The sequence below is a fragment of the Athene noctua genome, chromosome 15 (genome assembly GCF_965140245.1).
Source record: "Athene noctua chromosome 15, bAthNoc1.hap1.1, whole genome shotgun sequence".
Lineage (NCBI taxonomy): Eukaryota > Metazoa > Chordata > Aves > Strigiformes > Strigidae > Athene > Athene noctua.
This window is the reverse complement of record NC_134051.1, coordinates 18748729-18776546: the sequence shown is the minus strand read 5'-3', so window position 1 is coordinate 18776546 and position 27818 is coordinate 18748729. Positions and strand designations below refer to the sequence as shown.

The 27818-nt window shown below is 40.5% G+C and overlaps 2 protein-coding genes across 5 annotated transcripts in view; one reads left to right on the top strand and one right to left on the bottom strand.

The window, feature by feature from the left end:
* GTF3C1 (general transcription factor IIIC subunit 1) overlaps nucleotides 1-10930 on the bottom strand; it is a 43919-nt gene extending 32989 nt beyond the window's left edge. For all 3 annotated transcript variants that reach the window (XM_074919409.1, XM_074919410.1, XM_074919411.1), the window contains exons 1-9: nucleotides 10710-10930; nucleotides 9804-10013; nucleotides 9456-9632; nucleotides 8189-8332; nucleotides 7550-7646; nucleotides 7048-7171; nucleotides 3009-3167; nucleotides 2277-2392; nucleotides 400-724 (exon numbers count right to left, since the gene is read on the bottom strand). In XM_074919409.1, the coding sequence (XP_074775510.1) occupies nucleotides 400-724; nucleotides 2277-2392; nucleotides 3009-3167; nucleotides 7048-7171; nucleotides 7550-7646; nucleotides 8189-8332; nucleotides 9456-9632; nucleotides 9804-10013; nucleotides 10710-10930 (1573 nt within the window). The remainder of the gene's footprint in view (nucleotides 1-399; nucleotides 725-2276; nucleotides 2393-3008; nucleotides 3168-7047; nucleotides 7172-7549; nucleotides 7647-8188; nucleotides 8333-9455; nucleotides 9633-9803; nucleotides 10014-10709) is intronic.
* A 187-nt stretch (nucleotides 10931-11117) lies between these two features.
* The window catches only part of KATNIP (katanin interacting protein), a 62481-nt gene continuing 45780 nt past the window's right edge, over nucleotides 11118-27818 (top strand). For both annotated transcript variants that reach the window (XM_074919107.1, XM_074919108.1), the window contains exons 1-8: nucleotides 11118-11232; nucleotides 11839-11915; nucleotides 13818-13987; nucleotides 19081-19160; nucleotides 20425-20559; nucleotides 22556-22814; nucleotides 24237-24386; nucleotides 25941-26104. In XM_074919107.1, the coding sequence (XP_074775208.1) occupies nucleotides 11854-11915; nucleotides 13818-13987; nucleotides 19081-19160; nucleotides 20425-20559; nucleotides 22556-22814; nucleotides 24237-24386; nucleotides 25941-26104 (1020 nt within the window). In that variant the 5' untranslated portion in view covers nucleotides 11118-11232; nucleotides 11839-11853. The remainder of the gene's footprint in view (nucleotides 11233-11838; nucleotides 11916-13817; nucleotides 13988-19080; nucleotides 19161-20424; nucleotides 20560-22555; nucleotides 22815-24236; nucleotides 24387-25940; nucleotides 26105-27818) is intronic.

The window sequence follows — 27818 nt, the reverse complement described above, 5'->3', positions numbered from 1 at the left end:
CTTCAAGCCAGAAGGAAAACAACTGAATATCCAAGGAGCACAGTGTGTGAGCTCATTTCATTTGCGTGGGGAAAAGGGGAGAAATGACATAGGGGTAAGGAGAAGCAAATTATGGTCTCAGTGAGGAGTGATAATCAGAAACACTATTTGGCACACAGACACCAGAGCACACTTCAGCCCTGAGAATCTCCAGAGATTATCACACTTAGAGTATTCCAAAAGGGTAATGATTCTGGGAGGAAAGAGAACAGCAAAAACGCATTGCAATAATCAAATAAGTGTAAAAAATCAGTATGTGACCAAAAACTTTAATGGAAGCTAATAGCCTTCTTTTTCTTTAATAAAAGGATCTGTAAGAAAAAGGCAAGATTGTCTCCAAATTTCAAAATAATGATCTACCTTTAGCTGGTGTTGACTGATGGATATCATCTTGCAAACTTGATTTCAACAGAGAACCAGAGTTGGCCTTCTGACCTTTTCCTCTCTTCTTGCCATCTTTCCCTTCTTCTTCATTGTCAGACTCTGAGACCAAAGTATCATCTTCTCCAGGAGACACATCTTCCACAGGTGGGGAATCTTCTGGCACTAAAGCCAAAGTAACCGTAGCTAACTGCTCACTTCTAGCCTTCTCTCTCTCAAACTGACGGTTTAAATCACTCTCCTCTGCAAAAATGTATGAAATATACTTTGTTGTCCTTTGCCGACCTTCATCCTCCATAAAACCCTAAGGAAATAGTTGGAATGTTATTTTACCACCTTATTTATCCATTCTTGCAGTGTTTTCTAGCATCAATAGTGGGAAAATTTTCTAACTGTTCTCCCCTCACATAAAAAGATATCATTATTATTCCTTTTTTTTCTAAATAACAAAAATGTTGACTAACCTTAACATATAGAAACCAAAAGAAATACTGTGCTTGAAAAATAAATAAATCTGCGTTACCTGCACACTAGAATGAAATGCCTACAGTATGTGGGATGTAGAAAAGTCTAAGGAAGAACAAACTATATGTAATCGCACTGGAAATCACTTTTTTTTTTTCCGAAAAAAATCTCTGTGAAATAACTGCAATGCAGAAGTGAATCAGACATAAGTGGAACTGCTGTTACCCTGTCTACTACATCAGGTGCTTTCAAGTATCTGGAAACTCAAACACTTAGCCTATCAATAAGGGAAGATTTCATCTTCACAGGTGACTTAGGAAAAAGTATGTTTAGATCTTCCAACGGTTTATATAGTTGGTTTTTAATTCCACAGAATGTTTTACCAAATGACAAGATCTTAGGGAAAATTTCTCTATTGAGGTACGATGGCAATTATCCTCCTTTGTGAAAAAGGGGCAGGGGGGTGCATGTGAGAAATGACAGCTGAATTTGTTCATCTTGTCAAAATGGAAAAAAAATATTGAAGTATCTGGAAATAAGGAGTTTAATCACCCAAGCCTCTATAAAAGTAACTGGTTTTTTTCCCAGAATTTGCAGGTATTTTCAAAAGGCAAGTAGATTAATCATTTTACCCGTACAGAAGGTCACTGACAAGTCCTTCAGTAGAGGATCTTACAAAACGCAAGTTGCCTTATAATCAAAAATTAAGCAAGTGCCTATTTTGAGTTGAGAGACATTTATGTTCATCTCCATAAAGTACCAGCCCCCAGGTCACCTGGGTTGCCCCAGCTTACAGTGAATGACTTTGGTCAGTCTTTGAGGCCAGGTGAAGCAGGGCTGAGGCCAGTTCCTCTGCCCCATCTCCTTCTGGAGGGCAGACCTGCATCTCAGTGCTGGGAACAGTTCTGTTCTGTGCAGCATCCGGCAGAATCCCCCCAGCTAGTGTGGATCACCAGAATGCACACTCCATACTGACAGAAAATCTAGGGCGATGTGCTACGGTCTTTATTACTTAAGCACCCAGTCACAAACCAGTGTGAAATACCTCTGCATCTGGGTCAGCAAACTATGAAATGTCAAGGCAGCTAACCAGGAAAGAATACAGAAACGGTGTGCTAGAACAGCAGATACATTACATTCTAACAACTGGGCCTAGTCCTCAGATTACAGTAAATTAAAAAATTAATACTTTTTGAACACTTGTCTTACATACCTTTTCTTCAGTTGAAGTCATATTCTTATCAGTCTTACCAGGACTCTTTCACAGACAATTCTCAAATCGCTGGTCTTTTGATTGTTTGAGGTTAACAATGTTATAACATAGTTCCACAATAACCACGAATCTATCTCCAGCTTCAGTAACTATCTAAATGATTTTATTTTAATCTTACCTTGACAACTTTGTATCTCTCCAGAAGACGACAGAGCATCCTTGCTTCTAGCTTCCCCACATTCATAGCCAAGCGAATTTCTGCCTGAGAAATCCCTTTGGTTCCCCTACTTTCAACTGTTTGAGAAAGGAAAACCAAAAAATATCTCAGGGAAATAACCTGACCAAAATATAGATATTTATATATATATTTGTATATACATTCATATTCATTCTGAATAACTGTATATACCAAAATATAAAATTTAACATTTCCCACTAACAACTAAGGACATTTTCACAGACATATAGGATGTACAGTCAAATACTGTCATAAACCACGATTTTATGCAAAGCAGTGCCCCAGCAGAGTGAGGTCTGAAGGCGATAGCTTCACATTGAAACCAGGGGAGGATTTTTCCTCTGAGAGCTTTCCACAGTTAAGATATTAATTTCTCCATTATGAGAGGAAAAAAAGATAGAAGAAGGAACACTGTCTTCTCCATCACCTTTTCTCATTCCACCACAACCTCCTGCTTCTGCCATGCTGTTTTATTTGGGTGGTACTGAGGAGCACCTATAGCTCCAGTCTAAACTGAACATAAAGCTCTTCTTTTCCAGGAAAAATTGACACTTTGATACATAAAAAGAAATAAGAATTAAAAATAAACCCCACAATATATACCTTTCTTTTATACATACAAGGAGTAAGGCAATAGTAAAAATCTTTAGCATGTCTTACTATATCACCTACTTAGCTCGTAAGCCTGGGTGAGCATATCCCTTTCACAAACAATATCCACAGGCTGAACTGCTTTTGTGATGATCTCCTCTTCATCATCATCATGATAATCTTCCATTTTCTTCCGAAATTCCTTTACTAATTTAAGGCAGCGGACCATGACATCAGTCCCTGTGAACATGGATGTTAGTAACAACTCAACAAAATGCAGGGTGTGTGTGTGTTTAAACCATTTTACTTCTTTCAGCAGCATGAAGTAGCGGTGCAACAGAACAAATAACCAAAGACAAGTGGTTATTTCTAGGAAGGGTCTGCAACAGCATTTCCCTAGATATGAATCTGTCAAAATACTGACTAGCTGAGTTTTTGAGGTATTCCAAACCTTCACATCTGTGTCAACATTAGGACTGCCCAATACAGAGATTTATGAGCAGAACGGAAAACTCTACAATAACAGGAGAAATTCCAACAGCACAAATAAATCAGTGAAAGGATTAAGTGCTGATCCACAGTATTACATCTCCAGAACACATATCTGACTGTGAGATCACTCACTGGGTATAAAACCACTCCTTTTTTTCTACAGACTCAAAGCATTTTCACTCATGTGACTTAAATGCAAGTCATATAATGAAATAAAACTACATTTGAAGATATAGAACTCGTACAATAAGCTACCTGGTTGCAAAAGTGGTCCTTAACACAGGATTGCCCTTCCTTGGCAGTCATCAAAGCAGGTATCAGTTGGTGGGCCCTATCAAATGTTACTGTGAGTTCCAAATAATTAAAAATCCCAGGATCTAAAAGAACTCTCAGTTTATTGTATGTCCTAGCACCTTCTGTATCTGTATGTTGGAGGAGACATACACAAAGCAACTAGCATTCTGAAGAAAAGGCTCAAATAGAAGAGTCCTACTCCATCCAGTAAGCCCTCACAGCATAACTAAAACGTACAGTTATGTTGCACAGGTCCAACATCACTTGGAGAAGAGCTTCTTCTCAGCCTTTGTCTGCTGATTCCCCAACACATGCTAACAGTTATACTATGAAAGCTTTATGTGCAACCACGGATGAGCAGCTGAGCTTCTACATTCCTTGTGCAAAATCCTCACCTACTCTCTGCACCTAGGAAATGGCCAGGTTTGCCACCTCTATAGTGTACTGTAAGTATACGCAATGAAAATGGAGACACAAAATTGTTGTGTACAAGGACAGAACACACTGCTGCCAGCCAGCCAAGAGCATCACACATGATTGAATCCCACATCTTAACACGTTACTGTGCACTGGCTGGGCTGAAGTAACTCTGCCTACTTTACCCTTCTGGGACCTCACAGAGGAGTGGGGACAGATGACTTCAGGAGAGCTGGAGCGATGCTGCTCCCTGATGTAAGGATGACCCACTATCACCAGTGTCATCTAGCTCCTGCTGAACAACGTAGAGACCAGTGGTAAGGGAGAACTAGGTTACTGTAGACTGCCAGCTTAGCAAGTTGCAGTGATTCAGCAGCTCCTGCAGAAGTAGCCAATTCATCCTGCAGCAGTGGGTGGGAACACCTACAGCCATCCCTATTCCTCTGGCACAGCCCTGCTGTGAAAAATGCCAGGTGAAAGCTGTAGTTGAAACCATTAAGCTGATGAATTTTACCTTATGCATATATATATGATCAGTTACTGAAGCCTAGCTGACATGAAGTTAATTCACAGTAACTTTATCATGTGACTGAGCTCCAGGCCAGACAATTCCATTATTTCTCCTCAATCTGAATCCCTTCTCTGCCAGCATCCTAAGATACTGCTTAGGATAGTAATTAAGTGCTGACATTTTGGTAAGGCTACAGGCACTGTTATCACATTCTCTGTATTTCCATTAATTTTCACTTGAAGCAGTATTTATAAAAAACAAACCACCACCACACACCAAAAAGCAGATGGTCTGGCTTCATCCTCAGTGTGTCCCACATATTTCTATCTGCTTTTTCATAGAACTCCAGAGATGACACTATCTTGATCTCTGATGAAAATCAGCTATTATTAATTCATCAGAGTTTAATACCTAGTGGGTTTTAAGGCGTTTTGGGGGATTTTCAGCTTTTTTATCTGTAAGATGGAACGATCATTCAAGTGAAAGGTACATCAGGTGGCATTTTTCATGACAAACTTAAGCAGTAAATGCAGCTGCCATTGAGTTGATCTCTGACAAAACACAAAACACCTCCTGCCTTGTGGGATGCCACCAAGTTTATAAATGGACTTATATTTTCTTGTCTTCAAGTAAATCCTTTAATTGGAAATTAGATTTTTTGCTACTGATTATAAACTCTTTCAGCAATACTATCTGTTTTTTGGGGGGGTTATTTGCAAGTGTTTTCAGCTCATTAGAACATCTGTGAAACTTAAGTGAGTATGAGGAGGTATAACCAAATATAACCTGGTGCAATACGACTCAAACATAGCGTAAGAGAGAATCCAGGTTTTTGTCCATGGCAATGCTAAACAGCCTGACTAAAGGTATCCCTGTCATACAAGCCCCTGTATGTTGAGACACTTGCTCAAACCAGAAGTATGCTGTGTACAATACTTATTTTGCAAAAATGTGATAATTTTTCCCATATATTTTATTGTATACTGATCTATTCTATTTTTTTTTTTTTTTGAGGATCACCACTGCCTTTTTGAAACTGTGAACTTAAAGTGAATTTTCCTGCGCAAAACTCCCTCTGATATTCTCATATGAAGGAGGTAGACCTGTGTATTTCACGACAAATGAACTCGTCCAGTCACTCCCTTATTTATTGGGTACAATGTGGGAGATTTCTCTCTGAACCGTGCTAGATGCTGCATCTACTTCTGGCTGTTGCTCCTCTGTGTTCATATTACAATTTTCTACAGAGGGATTTCCATCCCCTAGACTTAAAAGATTTGAAGAAATCTTTTGTCTTATCAAGAGCCTTAATCCAACTCCATGTAACTGGCGTTTGCTTTTGTCTTCCTGAAGTTCTCACGGTTTTATTGCCTCTTTCACTTCTTCCTTCATGATCACTCCTATTCACAAAGACCATGTAATTTGCAATGTTTAGTTCCTATCAGATTTTTTTTTATTTTTTCACAAACAGTTCGCTACATCTCTGAAAAAACACACTGTTCATCTTTTAGAACTATTTTCCTTTTAACCCTTGCAGATCTGCCTTTCGGATTTCCCTGTGAATAAAGATTTGGTTCAGATTTCTTTAAGCAACTGCATTAATTCCATTGGTGACACTATCCTTCCTCTTACTTTCTATTATTACTTCTTGTAGCTTTTCCCCAAGCAAGTTTTATCTGCATCTTTTTCTGAGAGCAGTTGCTTTTTGTTCCCTTTCTTCATGCAGTTTTGTTCTTCTCTGTCTTTCCACTACATGTCTGGAAGTCATCAGCAGTTCTTGCAAATCTATTTGAATTCAAAGCTGGTTGTGCATTAAACTATCCCTCAGTAGACTATGGGGTTTTTTTAATAGCAGTTGTTGGTTATCTTGCTTACTTCAAGAATTCCAAAGCAGTGCTGTAGAAGCTTACTTTTCTAATTTGATATGAAAGTTCCCAGAGAAACTTTGTATTCTCATGACTTACAGTAAAAGCCAATTGCAGCAAAAGCCATAACTAAGAGGGTTTGTTTCTTTAGCTTATTTCTAATGGTCTTTTTTGTTTCATATAACTTTTTTTTAATGTATTTTGGTTAAGTTTATTGACTTATCATTCAACTTCAACCTGAAATGTCAGCCGACTGCTCTTCGTTCCTAGTCTCTGTTTTGACTTGAGGAGGGTTATTAATCACAATCCACTGAAACAGCTTGCACTGATAAACAAGAAACTTGCCTGCAGCCATTTCTTAAAAATCTGGAACAAATTCTTAATTTGAGTGGGCTGCAGTGTTCTACCTTTATTAACACCTTTTTCCACATAACTGCGTAGAAAGATTTTCACTGATGCGCCTTTTAAGATTTGAAGCTTAGAGAGAGAATGGCATAAATATAACTACACAAAAATCAAGCAAAAATAAGGTTCTAGGTACCTTTCTTTGTCTTGTAGGGTCCTCCATTGGGTTGTATATCTTGTAATGGGATGGATATTACCTTGGCTAGGCCAGCATTCATCATATACTGATACAGACGTTTGAAAGTTCTCTCACAAAGACCCTAATGCAAAGAGAAATGGCAAGAGTCATTGTAGTCCAAAAGCCTCACCTGTAGGTGATTGGTATCAAAGACACTCATACTGCCTGTTCTTAAAACACCGTGTTTTGGGGTAGGGTATCAAAGAAGGATCTTAAAAGCCTGCTAATGCTGACACCGGGCACGGTGTGAGATGCTTCTGGAGTGTGTTCTGTCCCACCAACTCTACCTTCCAAACAAGCAGCAGTAACTTGATCTAGTAGGTGTTGAAGATCCTTCTTTTGATATCCTACCCCCAAATTTTGTGCAACTTTAAAAACACAGGCAGTATGAATGACTGTCTTTGCTACTGATCACCTAGATTCTGTATGGGTGAGAATTTAAGAGAGTAATGAATCTCACCAATTCGTCCCTCAAGTTTCCTAATGTTTCCATCTGGTTTGAACGAGCACTTAGCATACTTGAGAGCTTCTCCATCAGAATATCGTATTTGCTCCTCCTAAGCAAGAAAATTATTTTACATGTAAGCATGCATGTAACTTTATAAACAGAAGTTATACCTTATACAAAACATATACAAAATGTCAGTCACTAGCTAAAGTATGCTGAAGCGTTCTCAGATTGTTTTAAGAATTATAGTTTTCTTTTCCTTCTGCAAATAGCACATGAGAATTTGTCACTAAGAAGAGACCCTGAAGGAACAATTACTCAGCCCAGACTGTTATTTCATTGGCAATACACAGAAGCACAAGTTAGTCATAAACAAAATGGGAGAACACTCAAAATTAACAGAATGATTAGTGCCACAGTAAGAAGAGTTAGGCTTATGTAGGCAGGTGACAGGCACTAGAATACCCTAGTGTTTACAGCTCCAAGACAAGCTTAGAACTGTCCAGCATTCTGGAGAGGAGTTAATAAAGAAATTGAGAAGAGTTAATACCGAGAAACTTTGATGATTCTGTGGCAATAGAGCAAACTTCCATCACAGTAAAAGGTCACAGTCTACCCAGGAGATCTTTCAAACGTCTCAGTAGCACATACCTATCGACATGAAAGCGAGTCAGAAGTAGAAGAATTGAGTGTTGCTGTGCTCCACTTGGTAGTCTTATGACATGGGACTGCATTGTTATGAGACCATTTCTGTCCAGTACTCTTCGGTGATAATGAATTTTTCCAGCATCCACCCTAAAGAGAAGATGGCAAGGTATCTATAGGCATAGGAACTTGTGCAAATAAACTCTAATTATCCAGTATCCCAAAACACTTTACCTAAGGTATCTATGGTCTTAGTGACATGTTAATTTATAAAGTGACAATCTCAAAATTAGGAAGCGCCAAAATAAAGATAACCTGTGAAATTGATTTTCGTAGTTAATCCAAGTAAATAAGAGAAAATACCTCCAGTTTTAACCCTCCAGTCTCTATGCACAGTCGGAGTGTCATGACATGGTCTGATCAGACAGCTGAACCAGCAATGAATCCCCAGGCTCTCCTTCTCCATCCTTTCTTTCTAACTCCTGGCCACACCACAACCACTGCCCCCCCTGGTATTCATCTCATTCCTTGGTGAGCTGACTCAGGCCGCTGAACTGATAGAGAAGTATCCACACAAGATTTCTCCTCTGCCCCCACCATTTTAGTTACCTAAAAGAGCTTCCTAAGTGGCAAAAAACAATGCCAGGGTGGTTTGCAAGCTATATACACTTCACCTCCTAAAAGCAGTGAAACCTTAACAGCAAATATTCTCCAGCACTGCAATACAAAACCACAAGCTCTCCAAGAGGCTGTGCAACGCTCCTCCATCAATGAAATACATGGTCTGATCCGGGAGCTGGTAACTCGGGCTCCCATTCAGGTCATACAGGGGAAGATGTAACACTGGGCAAACGCTGGGGACAAAAGGTGGGCGTCCGAGAAACCTCTTCAAAACTCAGGCAGGATAAGATGCTTCCTTAGCAGTTTAGAAAAGGAAATAAAAAGCATTGTTCCATCTCAAATTTGAAGAAAAAGTTATTTGGAGAAAGCAAGAACTTTCACAAAATCAAAACTTGTGTATTGACCCAACAGACAATCTCTGGTTCCATGAGAAAATATCAGGAAGTATAATGAACTCGAGGAAGAGATCGGTATACTGCTAGCAGTACAGGCCCCAAGAACCAAGTGCTCCTGGTAGTAAGGATGAGACACTACCAACACAGATAGGAGTTTAAATCGATACACAGGAATTCTTAAGCAGACAGATCTTTATAAATAACCAGTGGAAACTTACTGGCTTTGATTTAATTCATACAGCAAGATGCACACTTACTTGAAAGCCCCGCTGTGAAGGTCCCTCTGAAGCTCCCCTTGCCACCTAGCACGACCTAAACGCTCCAATATACAGTAGGAGAAGTCGGGGAGTTTTAAGTCAGGGTCCCCCTCCCAGCCTATGAGAGCTCTGTAACGCTGGTCCTGGGAAGCAACAATGACTAGTTTCTCTCCCCATCTAAGAAACAGAAGGGAAAGTAACAAATTATTCCTAGTGCCACAAAAACACAGAGGTCAATCCCTTTTGCCCCACGAACACAATCCTTAATATAATCTGCACAAACTGAGGATTAAATTCTAAAATTTAAGTTAAAAATCTTTTCATGCCAGATATAAGGATTTCACTCACTTTTCAACAGCTTCTGTATAAGTATAACAAGGCTGCAAATCCTTCCTCCTTATTTGATCAGTGATATCTACTCTCTCTTTAAAATACTGGCAGGAACCTTGTATGCCATCTTTATTATCCAAAATCATATGGACAGGATAAATATCATCTGAAGAAACAGGATCTCTTTTGGTTTCCAGAATTCCTGTCTCAAGGTCTATTTCTTCATATCTGAAATAAAAGCAGAGAGCCAACACTTAACCAAGCAAGGGGAATTTGGAACTGAAACATAAGATTGTCACAAACCATGCTGATACCTCTATGAAATATCTTGGACAAGTGAAACTTTTTGTAAAATTCAAAACTGGAAAAAACACGAAGAGCAGAGTTGTGTTCCTCGAGTATGACTAAACATTATCAGCATGCAGTGTGTATGAGGCAGGAGGAGAGGAATACCTCTGACCTTCAAAAGTTCAAGGATATTGAAGTGGCAAGAATAAAGATACAGAAATACTAATTTACAGAAAAGGAAAACAACAGGTACATCCACCCTGATGAACTGGGACTTATAAATCCCGTTTGTACGCAAGTGGTAAACAGTCAGTGGAACGGAAACCCTGCCGGGACTCCCATGCAGGCCTCCTAAAGAGGTTTCAGAGCCACCCGCCGCCTGCCTGCCCTCAACCAGCTACGGAAGAGCCCTTTCAGCAAAACCCGAGCGGCTCCAGAGCGCGAGCAGAGCCGCCGGGGCGGCCGGAGAGCCAGGCCCGAGTGAGCCCCGGCAGCGGGGCAAGCCCTCAGCGAGCGCCCTGCGGAGCAACCCCGCCCGGCGGGAAGGGGTGAGCGCGGCGGGCGGCGAGAGGGGCGGCCCGGGCCGGCCGGGCCCGGCGGGGCGGGAGGCGCGGGGCCCGCCGGAGCTGCCCTCACCGGTCGTGCAGGCGGAGCGGCGGGCGTGCCCGCGGCAGCAGGTAGAAGCGGACGTCGGGCTGGGCGCTGAGCGCGGCCCAGAGGAGCTGCTGCGTGGCGGGCTCCAGCGGCAGCGGGAAGGGCGGCGTGCGGGCGCGCAGGCGGTGCCACAGCGCGCCCGGGGTGATGCCGTCCAGCCCCTCCAGGGCCACCTCGTCCAGCAGCGCCCACAGCGGCTCCATCCCGCCGCCGCTACCGGCCGCGCGCCCGCGCGCCGGAAGTGACGTCAGCAGCGCGCCGGGTAACCACGGCAACGCGCAAACAGCGCGGCGCGGCCTGGCCCGGCCCGGCCCCGGAGGGTTTCCGTCCGGCGGGGGCTCTGTCCCCGGGTTCCTCCCGAGCCCGGCGCTGCAGAGGCAGAGCGGGGGGGTCGGGCCCGGGGCCCTGCTGGGCGCTGGGGAGAGCTGTCAGTTCCGCCCCAGCGCTGCGGGGCCTCAGCGGGGGCGCGGGAAGGGGCGGTGTGTTGGCGGAGGTACTGTAGTCGGTAAGAGACAAAATACGGGGTTTCTCTTTGTGGTACAGAACTAAATTAAACGTTCTGGTGGTAAGTTTAAGCTTCTGAGCTTATAACAGGGCACTCTATCACAACTTGCAGCAACTTTGGGATACTTGGTGGGAATTACTGGAAAAGTTCCTATTTCCTGAAAAGCAAGCAAGGTGAAATCTTTAATTAAGCACTTTAAATGTATACAGCCTCTGCAGTGAATAAGTTCTAGAGCTAACTGACCTTACGAGTAGTAGCAATTCAGGAAAATCGGCCTTCGGTTGGGCTTTGGGAATGGCCCTTTCAGCTTGTGCCCCAGAATTGACTTGCTTGTCAGTTATAGACTCATTATAACATATGCTTTCCATTTTTAGTATTTTTAGGCTTTTTCAGTAATTTGTGAAGGCATCTGAAAAATAAGTAAAGCGAGTAACACTTCCTCTGGTCTTCAGGAACTTGATTTGCCACACTGTCAGCTTCATGCTTTGTTGAAGGAGGAACTTTTTTCAGTTTATAGCATTCTTGTCTATTGAGGGTGCAAAACCAGTAGTACTCTATAATAAATCATTTTTATACTTCAGTGTGACAATTATGTTCTCATTTCAGCTTTATATTTAGGACATGTTGACCAACTTTGATGAAAAACATGACGAATACTTAATATCCCTTCAGCAGAGAAACCGGTATGATACAGAATTATTACCACCACTGAGTATGTAGTATCTGCAGTGTACTGTCTAATACAGTATCTATTATCAGCAGCTGTGAATATTAGTTTAAAAACTTGGGTTTTAAACTTGTGATGCAAAGTGTGACTTGCTGTGTCTTAAAGTATTCGGGTGATTCTCTTCCCTTTCTTTGCTAAGTACATCAAGTTCTTATTTCTAGAGGAGATCACAGTATTTCTTCAGCATACTTTAAAAGATACATAAATTAATTAACAAAATAGTTATTGTTTCCATGGCTGACAGGGAAGATCTTTGTTTATAGGGCAAGAGGTTCTAGATTCAGAAGTAATTGGCAGCTCACACTGTATGAGGATGATGTTGCGAGGCTAGGTTTCTATGTTGCTGGAAACACAGACAATTGTATGCAAAAGTTGCTAAAGTTAAATGTGTAAAGTTAGATTCTGCTAAGATGGGAGATAAGGACATCTAGGTTGCTTTTGCAAACTTCAGTACCTTTCAGACGAGTATAAAACATTTCTTTTAGTCTTTGTTCCTGTGAACCTTCCTGTCATACCGTAGACAGATGAATTTAATAGGTTAATTCAGAAGGGTGCAGAACATTGTTGCTGGATTCCCTCCTTTACAACAAGCCATAAGATTTTACTCAACATATTACAAATTGAATGGGTTGGTGAAAAGACCAAAAAAAACCTATCATACAAAAGCCACAGTTATGTTAGAACTGCCAATTTTTGAGAACATGGGTTTATTTTGTATATGGTCTCCTAAAGCAGTTTTAGAAAATGATAAAACCGAAGTATTTAATGATTGAAATAACTTGTTTCCTTATTATTGGAGCTCTAATTCCGAATTTTCTTGGAAACATGCCAGAGACTTACACCTGACAAGCAGGCGGGCACTCTACCTCGCAGAAGAGGCAGGCTCATGGACGGGCTCGGCGGGGGCTGCAGAGCAGCCTGTGTGGGAGCAGCTCAGGTGCCGCCCTCGGCCAGTCACAGCTGCTTCTGCTAGATCCCAAACTAACAGAAACAGCCCATCATGTGCCAAAACATCCAGTCGGAGCAGCCTGGGGCGGATTTAAGAGTGGTGGCTGCAGGGGGTGGGTGCTCCTGCAGAGGTCTGCTGCCTAGAGGATGGCTGGGGCCACGGCTGGGGCCACACCTGCGTAAAGGTGATTTATGTCACAACAGATACACCCCTGGGGACTTTGGCCTGTGGATTGACCCACCCGGGAGTCAGAGGGAAACCGGGAAGCAGCATGCAGAGGCAGTCAGAAATTGGCACCCACATGACCCCAACCTCCTGGCCTGCATGTCACCTCACCAATGGAATTAGGGTGGACTGAGTGTAACACACGGGCAAGGGAGGAAAGATGAGACTTGGAAGAGGGAGGGTAGGTGTTTCACTGACACCGAGTCTGGGGAAGGGTGCTTTTTTTAACCAGTCTAATTTCCTGGTATCTCTAACTGCATTATTGATTGGGGGGCTTTCCCCCTCAAGTTTCAAAACACAAATAACCTTTTTTTTTTTTTTCTTGAAAAGAGCTCAACCATTTTTAAGCTTTTTGAAATTCTGAGTAAAACTTTTAAAAATTCTCAAGAAGAACAGTTAAATATACTAAATACCAAATGGAAAAAATAACATGAAATTAGAAACAACATGGAAAAAAATCTCAAAAAGGAGAGGCTTGATCTAACTTTGCATGTCACAGCATGTGGGTACTCATACAAGCATTCCAGAACAGGAGCAGGTCCTGGAAGCTGTATTCTGAAATTGTTATTTAAACTATGAACATATTTTTCAGCTTTGTGACATTGTGTGGTTTTGTATTTATCGCTCATCTGACCATCTGTACATGCACTGAGTGAGGATGAATTACTGTCTTTTCTACTTCAGGCTACTGGGACGTCTAAAAAGAAAGGATCCTGTACAAATCAAACTGGAACAGTTAGAACAAGGATTTTCTCTGTATCTGAATGGAGCTAATTCAGAGCTGAGAAATTACCGCAAAAAAATCAACTCATGTGGCTACCTTAACAACAAGACAAAGACCACCAGGACAAATGGTGAGTTACATGAGAGTTTTACAGAGATTGCAGTCTACAACTATTTTAAACATTTACTCAGTGGAGCTGTAATTCAGTCAGTGAGGTTACTGGTCAGGCTGTGATAAAGAGACAACAGCGTTTGGGCTTGGTGGAATGAAATTCCGTGGGACTCTTTCATCAGAGTACTTAAATTGGTCTGTGTAAGGAGTGATTTCTGCAACACCCTATCGATTTCTCAATTGATCCCTGACTAATTTCAAAGTTTAACTTCCCCACCTCTCCATTCGTTCAACAGTCACAACTAAAAGATTCAAAATGTATATGAATTGTCAGGGTAAAACAATGGTACACCTTTGTCTCATACATAACCCCATGAATAGGCTTTAAAATCTGACAGACTTCAATGTTATCTGAGTCTGGTGTCCTGTAAACAAATGACATTTGATGACACAGACCAGGGGTTCTCAACCTTTCCTTCACCACGGACCTTTAAATACCTTGCGTGGCTGCGGACCACCAAGACTTAATTCAGGATTTAAAGCAGTAGACTACATCAAATATTTGTTTCAGTTTTCTCATGAAGGGTCTTCACATTTGAAGAGAAGGGAAAAGAATCTGTTTATGCACACACTCCTATTATCTTTATTGCAGTGATTCCATATGAATTTAAAATAATAGCATCAACACTCTTCTTGCTCAAATGGTCCATTTTATGGTATTTTAATGCTCTAATTCCAAATTTGATTCAAATTTTTACATTAAAATTCGATGAAAAGTTGTTACAATTCTTCTCACCACCCGCCTTGTTTGTCTGTGTTCAGTCACTGGATATTTTTGTTTACGGGTCCAGGGCGACCATTTGGAGGAACAGACTTCAGCCCAGCTGTGGCCCTAAAGAGGGCTGTTGGGTTAAGAAAATGTCTTTAAGAGAAAAACCACCTCGTTAAAGTGGTTCCCACCAGCCTTCCTAACACTGAATATACAAGTGTGTCAGGGCTGGGGGGGGGCTTGAGTATGAGAGGAGCGTTGAGGGGAGGGGGCTGTGGGGAGAGGAGGCACAGTGCTTGCTGCTGGCAAGACCAAATGTTTCCGCGCTGGATGTTCCCACCCCTGCTTTAAGCCTTCACAGACCCCCCGTGGCAACATCACAACCCCCCAGGGGGCCACAGGCCACAGGCCGAGAACCGCTGACATAGACTATAATCAAATTATATGCAGTAATAGCTGCATTAAGCTTATAAATTATGTTTAAGCTCTAATGGTTGTCTTAAAAAGACAGCTAATCTTTATTTAAATATTTGAAGTAAAGAAAATCTACCATTTTCTGCCAGTGACTGTCTGGCTTTATTTGAAAATGTGCATTTTGTTTCTAATTTCAATCTGTCAGTCGCAGAGAGCAATGTAGTGACAGGAATAATTTTGCATGTATGAAGGTAGAAAGCGTGAGTTTACTGGCCTAATCTATTTAACATAATGAAAATCAAGTTGATTTCACTAAATCCCTGTGGAAAGCAGCTTACCAACCTTAGTCTGTTATCTTAGAGCATTCTTACTATTATCTATCTCAGAGTGTATGTTTTTTAATGTGTTGCTGTGTAGATAGTGTCTGCTTAAGCTTTATTTTCTCCTAAAAATGAAGACAGAGTGTTAAAAAAGTTACTTAAGATAATTTATTAAGATTGAAAGTTTATTGATCTCAACAATACTGGAAACTGACTTTTCTTTCGGGAGCTGTTCTAACCATGACTCTAACCCCGATTTCTTTTCTTGCTTTGTTTTCCTGCTACACTGGGTACATACTATTTGTTTTCAAGTTTAAGTGTGTTCAGGCTTATCTGTCTGCTGTATAATTTCTTGCAGGTTATACGGGGTGGTGATGGGGAATCAGCTAGGTTTTGCTGTTCTGTATGAAAGTAAAAACTTGTGTGTAATGATGCAAAAAAGTTCGTGTTCTTGGATTTTGGAAAACGAAGGAAATTTTGAGCTCTACCACACTGGCATGACAGACCTTTAGGTAGCTAAAGAGGGTGTAAAACAGTCTCCTTGACTTTTTGGTCCCAAAATTGTGCAGGGATATTGTGGCAGCAGCTGTAAGAGAACTCATGTCAAGAGAAATTTCCTCTTAAAGTTCTGCTGTGCAGGTGTTACTGTTAAGCTTAACCAAACTTGTTTATTTTTATGGGTCATTTAATGCTATTTGATTCAGTTAAGGTAGAATACTTCAGTTTGTCTTAGGGACCTCAAGTCCATCAGCTTCGAGCTGGTAGCATTATCTCTGCAGAAGGGAACTCGGTGTTTTGCCATTTCTTATCTATCCAGTGTTGTTATTTTAAACACGTGTAGCTGCAGTGAAAGATATCAACTGAATCATCATCCTGTCATTTTTCTTCTTCCATTTGATTTTGCCACTAGAGTCTAGAGTGGGAGTCACTGGTGATCTGTATAAGCTTCTTGCCTGGGGGTAGTACCTTGGCGGTTCTGTGGTCTGTTTCATTTCTGGGCATTTCTTCTCAATGACTGAATGTGATTTTACTTACAGAAATGATTTCTAGCTGAGCTACAGCACTGAATTTTCTTCCCTATCCATCTCCCATGAGAGTTATTGCATCATTCATTACTTCTAAAGCATCTATCTGTAGGATTAGTCTTCACTGAAAAATTAGGAATGTGTGATACTTAATAATACAGAATGGGCACAAATCCCTCTTTGTGGTTCCTGAAAGTGTCATCATAAGTCTATTTATCTGGACTGTTTTCTTTGTCTGTGTTCCCTAGGAGTAATTCATGATAATAGTGATTGATAAACTTTTTATGCTTAGGCTTGGTAAATGAATTAAAGTAAATGATGAGTTTACAAGGTAGTGAAGCTGATCTCTAGGTATACTGTCATTTCTTTGGATGTATAACCCAAACATAGTTTCACAACCATGTGTGTACTTCCAGTGAATGTTGGTGTGGTCACAAAGACGTGGCTTAAGGGTAGCGTGGCATCTCCTTTGATTATGACTAATATTTTGATGATGTGCTACTCCATTCTTGACTACCAGAATAGGCACTGTCAGCTCAAGTCTCTGAGGCAATGACACCAGTGGACCTGTTTTGTGTGCTGAAGCAGGTGGTTGGTATTCACATCCCGTCTACCCCATGAGAAGGATGGTTTTGTTCTAAAGTAATGATTGTAGCACAGATAACTAGCTCAGCTGCATCAACCTCTGCCTGGGATTTGAACTACTGTTATTTCCTGGTTTAGAGAGACCTGGTACCATGAATCCATCACAAAATACTCAAACAAAATACTGAGAACCAAATACTCAGCAGTGGTAGCATGAGTCCTCCCCTGTCCCCTTTTCCTTCTTATATTTGTAGCCTACGGGAATGGTGGTCTGGGCAGTTACTTAGAAGAGATTGATTGCTTAGAAAGTGAAAGATGCTTCCAATTCTGTCCCAAAGTAGTGGCCGAATCCGACCACACTTCTAGCAGTGTAATCTCAGAACAGTTCACCCTCAGTGCCAGAAGAGCCCTGTAGCAATTGGCACCAGTGCTAATAACTGCAAAGTATTTCTGGAGTTACTTAGGAGTAGGCTATTGGAGTAGCAGGAGCTCTGGTTGGAAGGGCTGTTTTTCTTCCTTGACGCAGTCCATTCCTTTTTCCCTCCGTTCTTTGTTCTATTTCAGGCCCAAGAGACAGATACTTTGTGCTGAAGCAACAGAACAACATCTTGTTCTTGCTCTGCAATTTTATGATCACTCTAAATTGACATAAGCACACACTGTTCCCCCAAGATCAGTCCTACCATGTGCCCGTTCTATTTGCCTGTACCAGTGTTTGTGCAATGTCATGGTGAGCCAGATTGCACAAGTGACTACAATGAAAAGAAATTTTTCTTTTGTGTTTTTCCTCAGATAAAACTGGCCCATATCAATTCTCTGAACAGTTCATTGCACAGGTGCATGTAGGGTTGTCCAACCCAAAAAAGAAAATGTGGTATTGAGAGTTGTAATGAGCAACCTCATCTAATTTTGAAGTAAGCCCTGCTTTGAATGGAAAGTTAGACTAAGTGACCTCCAGAGGTTCCTTCCAAACGAAATCTTTCTGTGATTCTATGACCTTTGTAGGATGACTGCTTCTTTTATTGGTAGTGCCAGTTTCTGCTGGCTTAGGGTGACCATGAAATTATGGCTTAAAGAAAAAAGGTTTTGCATCAGCTGTTTTTCTCCACTGAGAATTGGAAGCTGTAAATCTGTCTTGGACATAGGAAATGAGATGCCTTTTATTTAGGATGCTATTGAGAGTATTGGTGATGTCCTTGCTCCATTGAGGATGCTGATGTGACCTGCAAGGTGTCTGTCTCTTTGTCTCAGTCAAAGCATCTTCTCAAAAATCCACTGTTCCACTGTAAGTTGGGACCATTTCCAGCACAGGAACCCTTAGTTCTCCTTGACCATACACAGAACTTTTGCAGACGTTCTGGAACCAACTCTTTCTTGCCTTAGAAATGAAGGAAAATGATTGTCCTTCATTCAGGACTTGCACCTGAAGAATCCTTCTCTGCACAGTATGTTAGATACCTAATACATTCTGTTTCATCTGCCAATACCTTATGTTTCCTTAGTTTGAGAGTAAATACACACAATTCATTTGTAAACCCAGTGTATCACCTATTGTTCACAGTGACCCTGTCTATCAGTCTGCCCTAAGTAGTGTGGGGTCTGGGCTCAGTTAGCTTCCTCAGACAGCTTACTGTCCACCCAAGTAGGAGTTAGAACCGTGGGCACCCCTATTCTAGAACATTTTTCTATCATATCAGTGAATGGGGGGATTCCCTTGCTGTTAAGCTAATGTATCTTTAAACAATTTATTCTCTTGAATACACGTGATGATGGCTGTCCCCAAAGAGGTTCAGAACTCCTGCTACTAATACACAGCCAGCCAGCAGCTGAAGTGGAATGCCTTTTCAGTTGTCGATACCATGTCAAAGGCTTGCTCTTCTGTCCTCATCTGGGGAAGAAAAAAAAAAAAAAAAAAAAGGTGAACTAAGATGTGTATGGTCAAATACCTTATTTCTATTTTATGTCTTCTAATTCTTGTCTCTGTGTTGTGAATAAGCAGCCCAGCTAGAAGAGAGTGAGTTGCAAGAACGCAGCACACAGACTGCACCAAGCAAAATACAACGCAGAGGTTGGCTTCAGGTAAGAAACAGTTTGAAAGAATGCATCTTTGAACTAATTTTTAGATTGTAAATGGGGAAATTTGTCGCAACTAGTAGATAGCGGGCAGTTGGGACTCCCGTAGAAGCTGAGTCTTGGTTTGGTCTGGACACTGAGTAACAATGTGACGTGATACCTTGACCAGTTTTGTGTCTACTTTGAAGCCTAACGAGGCAAATCTCACCGAAGGGATCTGGTTTCTGTGACATCCATCACAGAAACTTTTGTAACCTTGACGTGATTGTCTCAATCTGTCCTCCAGCCAAATAGCTGTTGCTTGATGTCTGTGATGGCAAGCCTAGAGAGCCTGGGTAGTGCGAAGGATGGCAAACCTCATTTTGGAGATACATCCCTGCCTGTCACTGCTGTTCTCCACCCTGCAATATGTTAAGGGACACGGAGGTGTAATTTGCATAGCTTAAGCTGTAATTTGGGACAAATTCGTCTAGATCAGAAGAGAGGAAAATACATATAGGTAACAAATACCCTGCCTATCAGAAATTCGGAGTCATTAGCCACACAGTTGCTGGTTCACTGGAGAAACCTCACTGGTCTGGTTGGTTGGGGGTTTTTTGACCTGAAGAGGGATCTGACTTAATGTGCCAAGGAGTATGACTTAACGCAACTAGTGTGAATTCTGAACAGTTGAGACGTGTTACCCAGATAATTACCCTACTTGATTGCCCTGGCTGGATGTCCAGTCCGTGCTTGAGTCACTGGGGATCAGGGCTCTGCGTCACTGGGGACCAAGCGTTCCTGTCATGCAGGTTTTCTTTTCTTTCAGCAAATACTGTACATTCAAGTTTTAAGGCTGCATTACTTTATTTATCACCCTTTCTCCTTAGTTGAATTCATTTCCTCAGCTGCTATTTCTCTCAGTAGATCACTGCTTGTTTGCTAACTTTGCCAAATGTGTGGCTGGCCATAACCTGCATCATTCTAATCACAAGAGCCAAATGAAGGAGGTATCTCCTCTGGATCGGAAAGTTAGCCAGATATAGGGAGCTCTGCTAAAAACCACCTACTACTTGAGACTAGCGTAGAATGAGTCCTTTGTCCAATTGGATGGGAGGATAGCAGTTACAGTATCTTAATGAACAACTGGATTTATTTAGCTAAGGAGATGTGCAACCACTGAGTAAGATGCAGGTTGTGCCAGACAGCAGTATACTTTCCCAGTGATTTTTCCAGTGGGTTTTTTGGATAGCTAGAGGATTCTAATTTCTTCGAATGCTTCTTTTAACAGAAAACTGTGGAGATTAAAACAGAAAGGGGGGCTAAACTCTGCATTAAACCTCCTCTTGAGTACTCTGAGGATTTTGAACCTTATGAAAGCTTGAGCGTGGAGACAGGTGGTGATGATCTTCTCTGTTGCTCCCAGGTACAATTGACTTCCGTTGTTCATGGTAGCGTCAACTGAAATGTGAATGTGCCCAGGTATCAGTCATGTCTAGAGCGTGCAAACCCGGTGTGGAGTGTTTCTTTCACTAGATTTTTGCATTGATGAGATGTGACATGAAGAAGGAAAAAATGAAAAGAAAAAGTAAAACTACTTTGAGACTCTAATCTCAGTCAACAATGCTATAACGTGTTAAGTCCTAATTTAAGGAGGCAGCATATTGTCTCTTGGATAGAATCAAAGTGTTTCATGTAAGGAGATTCTCTCAGTTTACTGAATGGTTGTCCACATGAATGTCACTCTTGGCTGTCAAGTTAGAAAAAGCTTCAACAACCACTCTTTCTGGGTTTAGGTTAGGTTTTGAATAATTGCGCTGAAATTGTTGCACGTCATTGTTTTACCTAACAGAAGTCAGACTAAAGTTATAAAAATATTTTAATTAATACAACTGCTTTTTTTGAGGGTTGTTATTATGTTGACTCCATTGTTAGACAGTTCAGCCTTCCATTTGGGTACTAATTGCAGTTTGTTCTACAAAACTTCACAAATATCCCTTCCTTAAAAAAATGAATAAATGAACAGATATTTATGAATGGTTTTCTGTTTACCAATTAATGACATCAGTAAAGCTTTTTTGGGTAGTGGAGTAGCCTATATATATGAAACTGTCTACAGATCTTACCACTAGACATCAGATGAACTTCCCAAGTATATTTTCTTAGCTTGTGTCTCTCTACCTTTCCTATGCTGCTTTTGAGTTTAAGATTTTTTTTCTCTGCAAACCAGTAACTTGTTTACAGTGATATTTATAATCATTTCTGTGTAAGTAATAAGCTAGTAATTTTAACCCAAGCCCCCACTTTTCTTTGTGCCCCAGATGGAATTACTTTTGGTTTTCCTGAAGCTATAATGTGTTTTCTAGAATGTCTTGTTACAATGCAGATGTCATGAGGTTTCAAACTGAAAGAAAGCCTGTACAATTCCCTGTCAAATATCTAGAAGTATCAGTCTTGATTGTCATAAAGACATGCTCAATATCAAACCTCAGGTTGCTTATAGACCCTCTTTTGAACCTCAGTTTGCCTGCTTTTTGTAATATGTTCCTGTCAACATGGATTTCCTAACAAGTGTAATCTGTAGCAGAAGAGCAGCTTGAAGCTTTCACTGCAAACTGCACATAAGCTGTCACAGTTCATTTGCACCTAAGATAGTTTCAGGTTTTCATTTTACTCATACAGTTTGCTTACCTGTCTCCAAACTCTAATACTAAAAAAGTAGGAACAAAAAAGTGTTTAAAGTATGCAAGGTCTTTTCCTTTTGAATCCATAAAACCACAAGGCTCTCCAGCGTCATCTATGCTGTTTGTGGCATATGCTCAGAGAGGTGGGGCAGTTTTTTTCCACAGGAAATGTCAAAATAGATGCATTTTTGCACTTGAAAAATCTGTGCAAACTGGAGGTTTAATCCATTAGACCCCAACTCTTTCCTACTGTTTTTTGAAGTACGGATGTGTACAAGCCAAGACAATTACCATCTCTCCAATTGCTTATAAAGAAGTTGCTATTGCATTAGCTTTGCAGCGTTGTGAAGGCATCTGGAAAATCTGATTGCAACTAGTCTTCAAATAACAAGCCAAAAGATGTTGTTATCTAACTGTGTGAGACTCCATTACTTACCTCCTATTTGTAACTTATTCCTAAAAATTAGTTTTGCCCATAAAAATTCCTTGGCCTGTAGAATTTTCCTGCAAGGATTCTGATGAGAAGGAACAAAGGAGTTGGGAGATGATTTTTCTTTACAAGTCCTCATCAGAGGAGTGAAGACATGACATAGGAATGTGAATATTTTTAGCTGCATCATGTCTCTGACTTCACGAGAAGCCTTTTCTTTCTTCTAGGGGAGGAAGAAGCACCCACATGAGTTTATTTTAAAATACATGTTTAGCTTATTTCTAACAAATCTGTTTGAATTGTACCAGAAGTTGAGAAGCTTGCAACTCGATATAGAAGAGAAAAGGATGGAAGAAGACTCTCTTAGTGATGATTATGACTCTGTTGAGGAGGATGTGTTTTCAGAACCATCTCCCACTGAGGAAACAATTACAAGCTTTGAAGGCCTTCAGTTGCATAGCAGTGGGTCACTGCAGAAAGAAGCTTCTGAACATCAGGATGCTGGGAGGTGCTCTGGCCTTGATTCTGGTGGCCTTACTGTGTTGGAGTTCAACCAGGACCAAAGTAGTAAGTCTCTGTGTATTATATACTACCACAGTACTATAATAATAATGATTCTTTGGTTGCATTACTTTTAAGGGAATTGTTGCCAGTTAATCATGAATGGTTACTCCATACTTTCATGAGTTTTCATGCTCTTCAGCAAACCTAGTGTTTTAATCTCCTGATCTGGGAGACTTGCATCCTCTTACTACTATGTTAAGAATTTTTTTTGCAAAGACAAAACATATAACCCTGGTTAATGCACTTAGGTCACCAGGCCTAAACACTTGAACTAAGATTGTCTCAAACTGTTGGAGATTTCTCTAGAGATGTTTACTTTTTTTAGTATATTTTTAAACTGTTTTTGCAGTAGTCTAGGCGGCCACATCTTCCCAGTCTCAACTTCCTCTGTTTGCCATCCTGTGTGCTGGGTACTTGTTGTCATAGCGTGTGCTATTCAGCCCTGATGAAAGGTGTATTATTTGGAGAAAACAAATCTATCTGGCTATGAGACACTTCATTTTGTCAGGGCTTCTCCTTTGGAGACCTCAATGTCCAAGCCTAAAGCCAGCCACTAGGTCTCAAAGATGTTTAGCTTGTTGAAGGTAGAGAGTTCAGGCAGAAACCAGACCAAATTCAGTATTTCTCAGAATTCCCTTCCTACTTATTTCAAGGTACATTAATTGGTTTGGGGGTTTATTTTGGGTTTGTTTTTTTTGTTTTTCCTTTTCCTTATCCATAGTTAATTGCTTAAGAGGAACAGTCTTTGAGCAAAGTGAGTAAAGGAGTGTTCCTCTCATTGTCATAGTGTGGACATAGAGTGGAGTGTGAATGGGGAGAGGTGGCAAAAGAAGAGATAGGAACGAGGGATAGAGCAGCAGTGAGAAGATATTTGGGAGAGTACCTGGGTTATTTTCCAGAGAGAATTTCAAAGGTGTGATGCAAACAGTGGAGGTATTAGATAAAATCAAGGTATCAAATAAAAAAGGAAGTATCAAATAAAAAAGTGAAGAAATACTCTTATGAACTACTCTAGGCAACCCTCTCCTTCTTTGAAACTTCTAAATAAGACACCATTTTAGTCTGTATTTTAAGAATTTATTTTGGTATAATCATGTTAATAAGTGACTCAGGACTTCTTACTTATTTTTGCTTTACTTGACAGTAAGGCAGGTAAATATCTGGTACAGATGAATTATATTGGTACCTTATAATGATACATTTTATTTTGTTTCACTAAAGCCTGTGCAAGCCATGCATGTATACTTCTACATCAATAGAACTGTATCAGTGAAAGGGAGGGAGGATGAAGGTTATCACTTTAACTATGCCAGCATAATTAAAGTGGCAACATTTTAGCCATTAAGATCCCATAAGTTTTCCGTTGGCTGACTGCTCCTAAATATCTCTGAAGTTGATTATTTATGTTCCCTTATTATCTTGCAGAAGTGAAGCCACTGCGAGTTCTCTCGGCAAAAAGAAAAGATAATGCTGAAATGTACATTCCTGTCAGGCCGATATTGGTAAAAAATAAAATCACTCGCCCACTATCTGCTGAGTTCTTGCACCAGGAAAGACATGAAAGAATTTGTTCTAGTAAGAAATAAGAATATATAATATCAATAAGAAGAGTTTTCATGCATTTTCCTCCTCTGGCTCAGATGTAATTTTAGTACACCTGTCATGAGTTTTCTTGGCTGTTGTCTTTTTTGGTGTTTTTTTGGTCAGGTTTTTGTTGTTTTGACCACCTTGAGTGTTCTTCACCTGGGCTAAAAAACCTAAACCCCAAACCTAGGGGCTGAAATAATGGATGCAGTTGTTATTTCAGCACAGTCCTTAACTGAACAAGTCTGATGAACTTGAGTTTTGAAAGGTCTGAGAAGAAGTTTTCAGACTTACCACACTCTGTGTTTAACACGCTTTTTTCAAAAGAGCAGAATCCAGATGTGTCCCAAGAAAACAGTAGAGCTAACCATTTTGAAAAGTCAAAATATTAGTTTCTTAATTGGCAGAACACCAAATTGAGGAAAAGAAGCTCATTCTTTTTGGCTTCAGAATAAATCCTCTTTGTAGCTTCTGAGACCCTCACCAACCATCTGTCTGAGCAGATGCTTGCTTTGACCACTTTCCAAAGATGTGTGTAGCATTTTCTCAGGTTATAATAATGCTTGTTAGAGCTGTTTCTGTCTTAATTTTAAACCCTTAAATTAACTTCATTTCAGGGGGATGGTATAGTACAGAAAAATAAAAAGGACTTTATTCTGTCCTGTATTTGCAGAGATGACCAATGGTTGTTGCAAGTTTCTCTGAGTATAAATGGGATAGGGATGTGAATGCACGCAAATCTCAGTTCAGTTTTAGCCTCCTGTCTTTTCAAGGTAGACTTCATGTTAGTAACATCCCCTACCACTTTACTCTCCTGCTTAGTAAACCTCACTGCAGCATTTTGAGCGTATCAGCCTGTTCATCCATATTTTCACTTGATCTAAATGTCTGTACAACTCCCGTTTCTTTTTTTTCCCTTGACTTTTGAAGTCCTTGAATACAACCACTTTGCTTCTCTTTTAGTCCAATCTCAGATCCTCTATCGTTACATTTTATTTCCTTTCCTTTAAACCTGTTTATAGGCTGTGATGTTTCTATTTGTCCGTGATGTTTGGGAAGATTGGGATGCATATGGGCATTTTGATGACTACCTAAGTGATAAGGTCATTTATTTTGCCTTGCAAATAGCAACTCCTGACTCCCTTTGTTTTGCTAGAACGCTCTGGGGATTCGTCCAAAATAGCTGAACACCCCAGATATACTGAAAAATTCTGTGCTGAAATGATATATACTTTTTCAATGAACTGTCGAAAGGCATTTCCATTAAATACTGGAACAAAATAATTACAGAAAATCTTAAAGCGTAAAAATTATGCTTCTCATTTGTCCATTTTCCTCCTCTTACGATACTGCTTCAGCTGTTGTCTACAGTAGATACATCCCGGAATCTTAATATAAAAACAAATTGGAGCAATTCAGCCTCACTTGGGATGCTTTCAGCCTGCTAGTAAAGCCCTGTGTCAGATGTTTCAAATGTATGCTGTTGTAATGTTCCATACTTGTATGTCTGCACAAATGAATATGCCTTCCTTCTTTTGGTGGCAGGACCATTAAGTCGGCCAGAAAGACCACTTTCAGCAACTCGAAAGAATGTGTGTGAGAAGGATCCTGATCTCTCGGTTTCAGCTGTGGTTAAAGCAGTGCAGATTGAAAATGAAGTCTTGCAGAGAGATCTGCAGAGGCAGACAGTTTCCGCAAGCCCTCAAAAGGTATGGCAAAATACAGAAGAGGGCTGGTAGATCGAGTAGCAAACCCCCAGGAATTACAATCTCTTATACATTAAGATTGTGTATGAATGATGATGCCTCTTAAGTGTAACTGAATTTGTATCATTCATCCACACGGTGGTTTTCTTTAATCCTCTTCCTCAGGCTGGCGTCCCACAACTCTCTCTTGATTTCAGGGATCACTGAGCAGCTGATAGACCAATCACATGCTATGTCTATACAGTCAAATGCACAGCTGCAGGCCCGCTTGAGGCATTTTCATTCTAGAAATTTCTTAAACAAGATAATGTGTGATTTCCATACCAATAAATCCTGCCTTCCTACCGGACTCATTAATATGGGCACTGCTCCCTGTTAATCCACGCTGTGCTCTAGGAGCAGAGCTCTCACGCACTGTTAGTGAGGAGGAGCTCGTGTGGGTTTTCAGCACCAGTGCATGTACATCTCTTAGCTCCAACAACCATGCTTAAAAACAATTAAAAACTCATCAACATCAAAAATCCATTCCCTTCTGATTCAGGTCAGACCATTATTCCTTGTTGAGTTAAAGAATAAGGAGGTTTGTATTAACAATCCTAGCTAAACTTTGAGCATTACCAATAATTCAGCTCTCCTGACAGAAATAAAGTACATAAGGAAATTTGAGCAAAAATTAAAATGTACAAAACTATCCGTTACGGACAGTGTTCATGGGCTCAAAGTCTGTTTTCGGTTCGGTGTTTAGGAGACTCATTTTTATAGGAAGGAAAAGAGGGAGGCCTAGACATTCTTGGAGTTACTCGTTTGAATTCTGGGTTTGCAAGACAGCTGACTGCTTTAACCTAAGCTGATGCTCCCTGAAGCTGTGAGTTGGTGCTGTGATGAATATATATCCAGCGTCATCGCTGAGACAGCGTTAGGTTTCTGGGGAGTTTTGGTTAGAAGCAAAGGTGAAAATATTCTTTTAATATAGGTAAGTATTTTACATACAATTTCACCATCTAGGTCAACTTTTCAATCTCATTCCTCTTGTTTTTGAGATATTTATAGCTTTGTGATTGAGAGAACACATTCCATTGAATGCTCTCACATGATGTATCTTCTTGCTAACATAGGGACTAATTTTAACATTGTTGTGCTTAAATGAAAAATAAGAAAATACTTAAAATAGATGTAATTTTACCCTGACACTTGAGATGGAGTTTCAGAAACCCACTGTGAGTTTTCAGTCTTAAAGCTGACCTAAGGGATCTCCCAGAAGTAATTTAATTTTTCTTACACAATTAAGGGAATGTGGAACTTGGCCTTTGGTATCTAAACGTGTAACAATGCAGAATTTTTAATACCGAAAAAGTAATTAACTTCTAAGCGTTTTAAAGTCCTACTCTTCAAAAATTACAGAAATGGAAGTGACCTAAGAACAGAAGGACTGCCATTCCTCATCTGACTATCTGTTCACTGTGCTGAGTGTTGTGTCTCTGACAGAAATTATCAACAAATTTTTAGGAAAATTAACAGAGGGAGCAGGATATACTTACAAAGTGGGGTACAGGTAGAGAAAGAGCCCGTAGTACTGGAAGAACTGCAGGACTTTTCCTCTGTTTTCTCTTAGATTGTGACTACTGATAGTTTGATATTTGAAAAAATAAATCAAGATTTTTATTCTAATAAAACTGAGCTTTTTGGGGTTTAAAAGGCTGTATGATCCTTTTTTGGA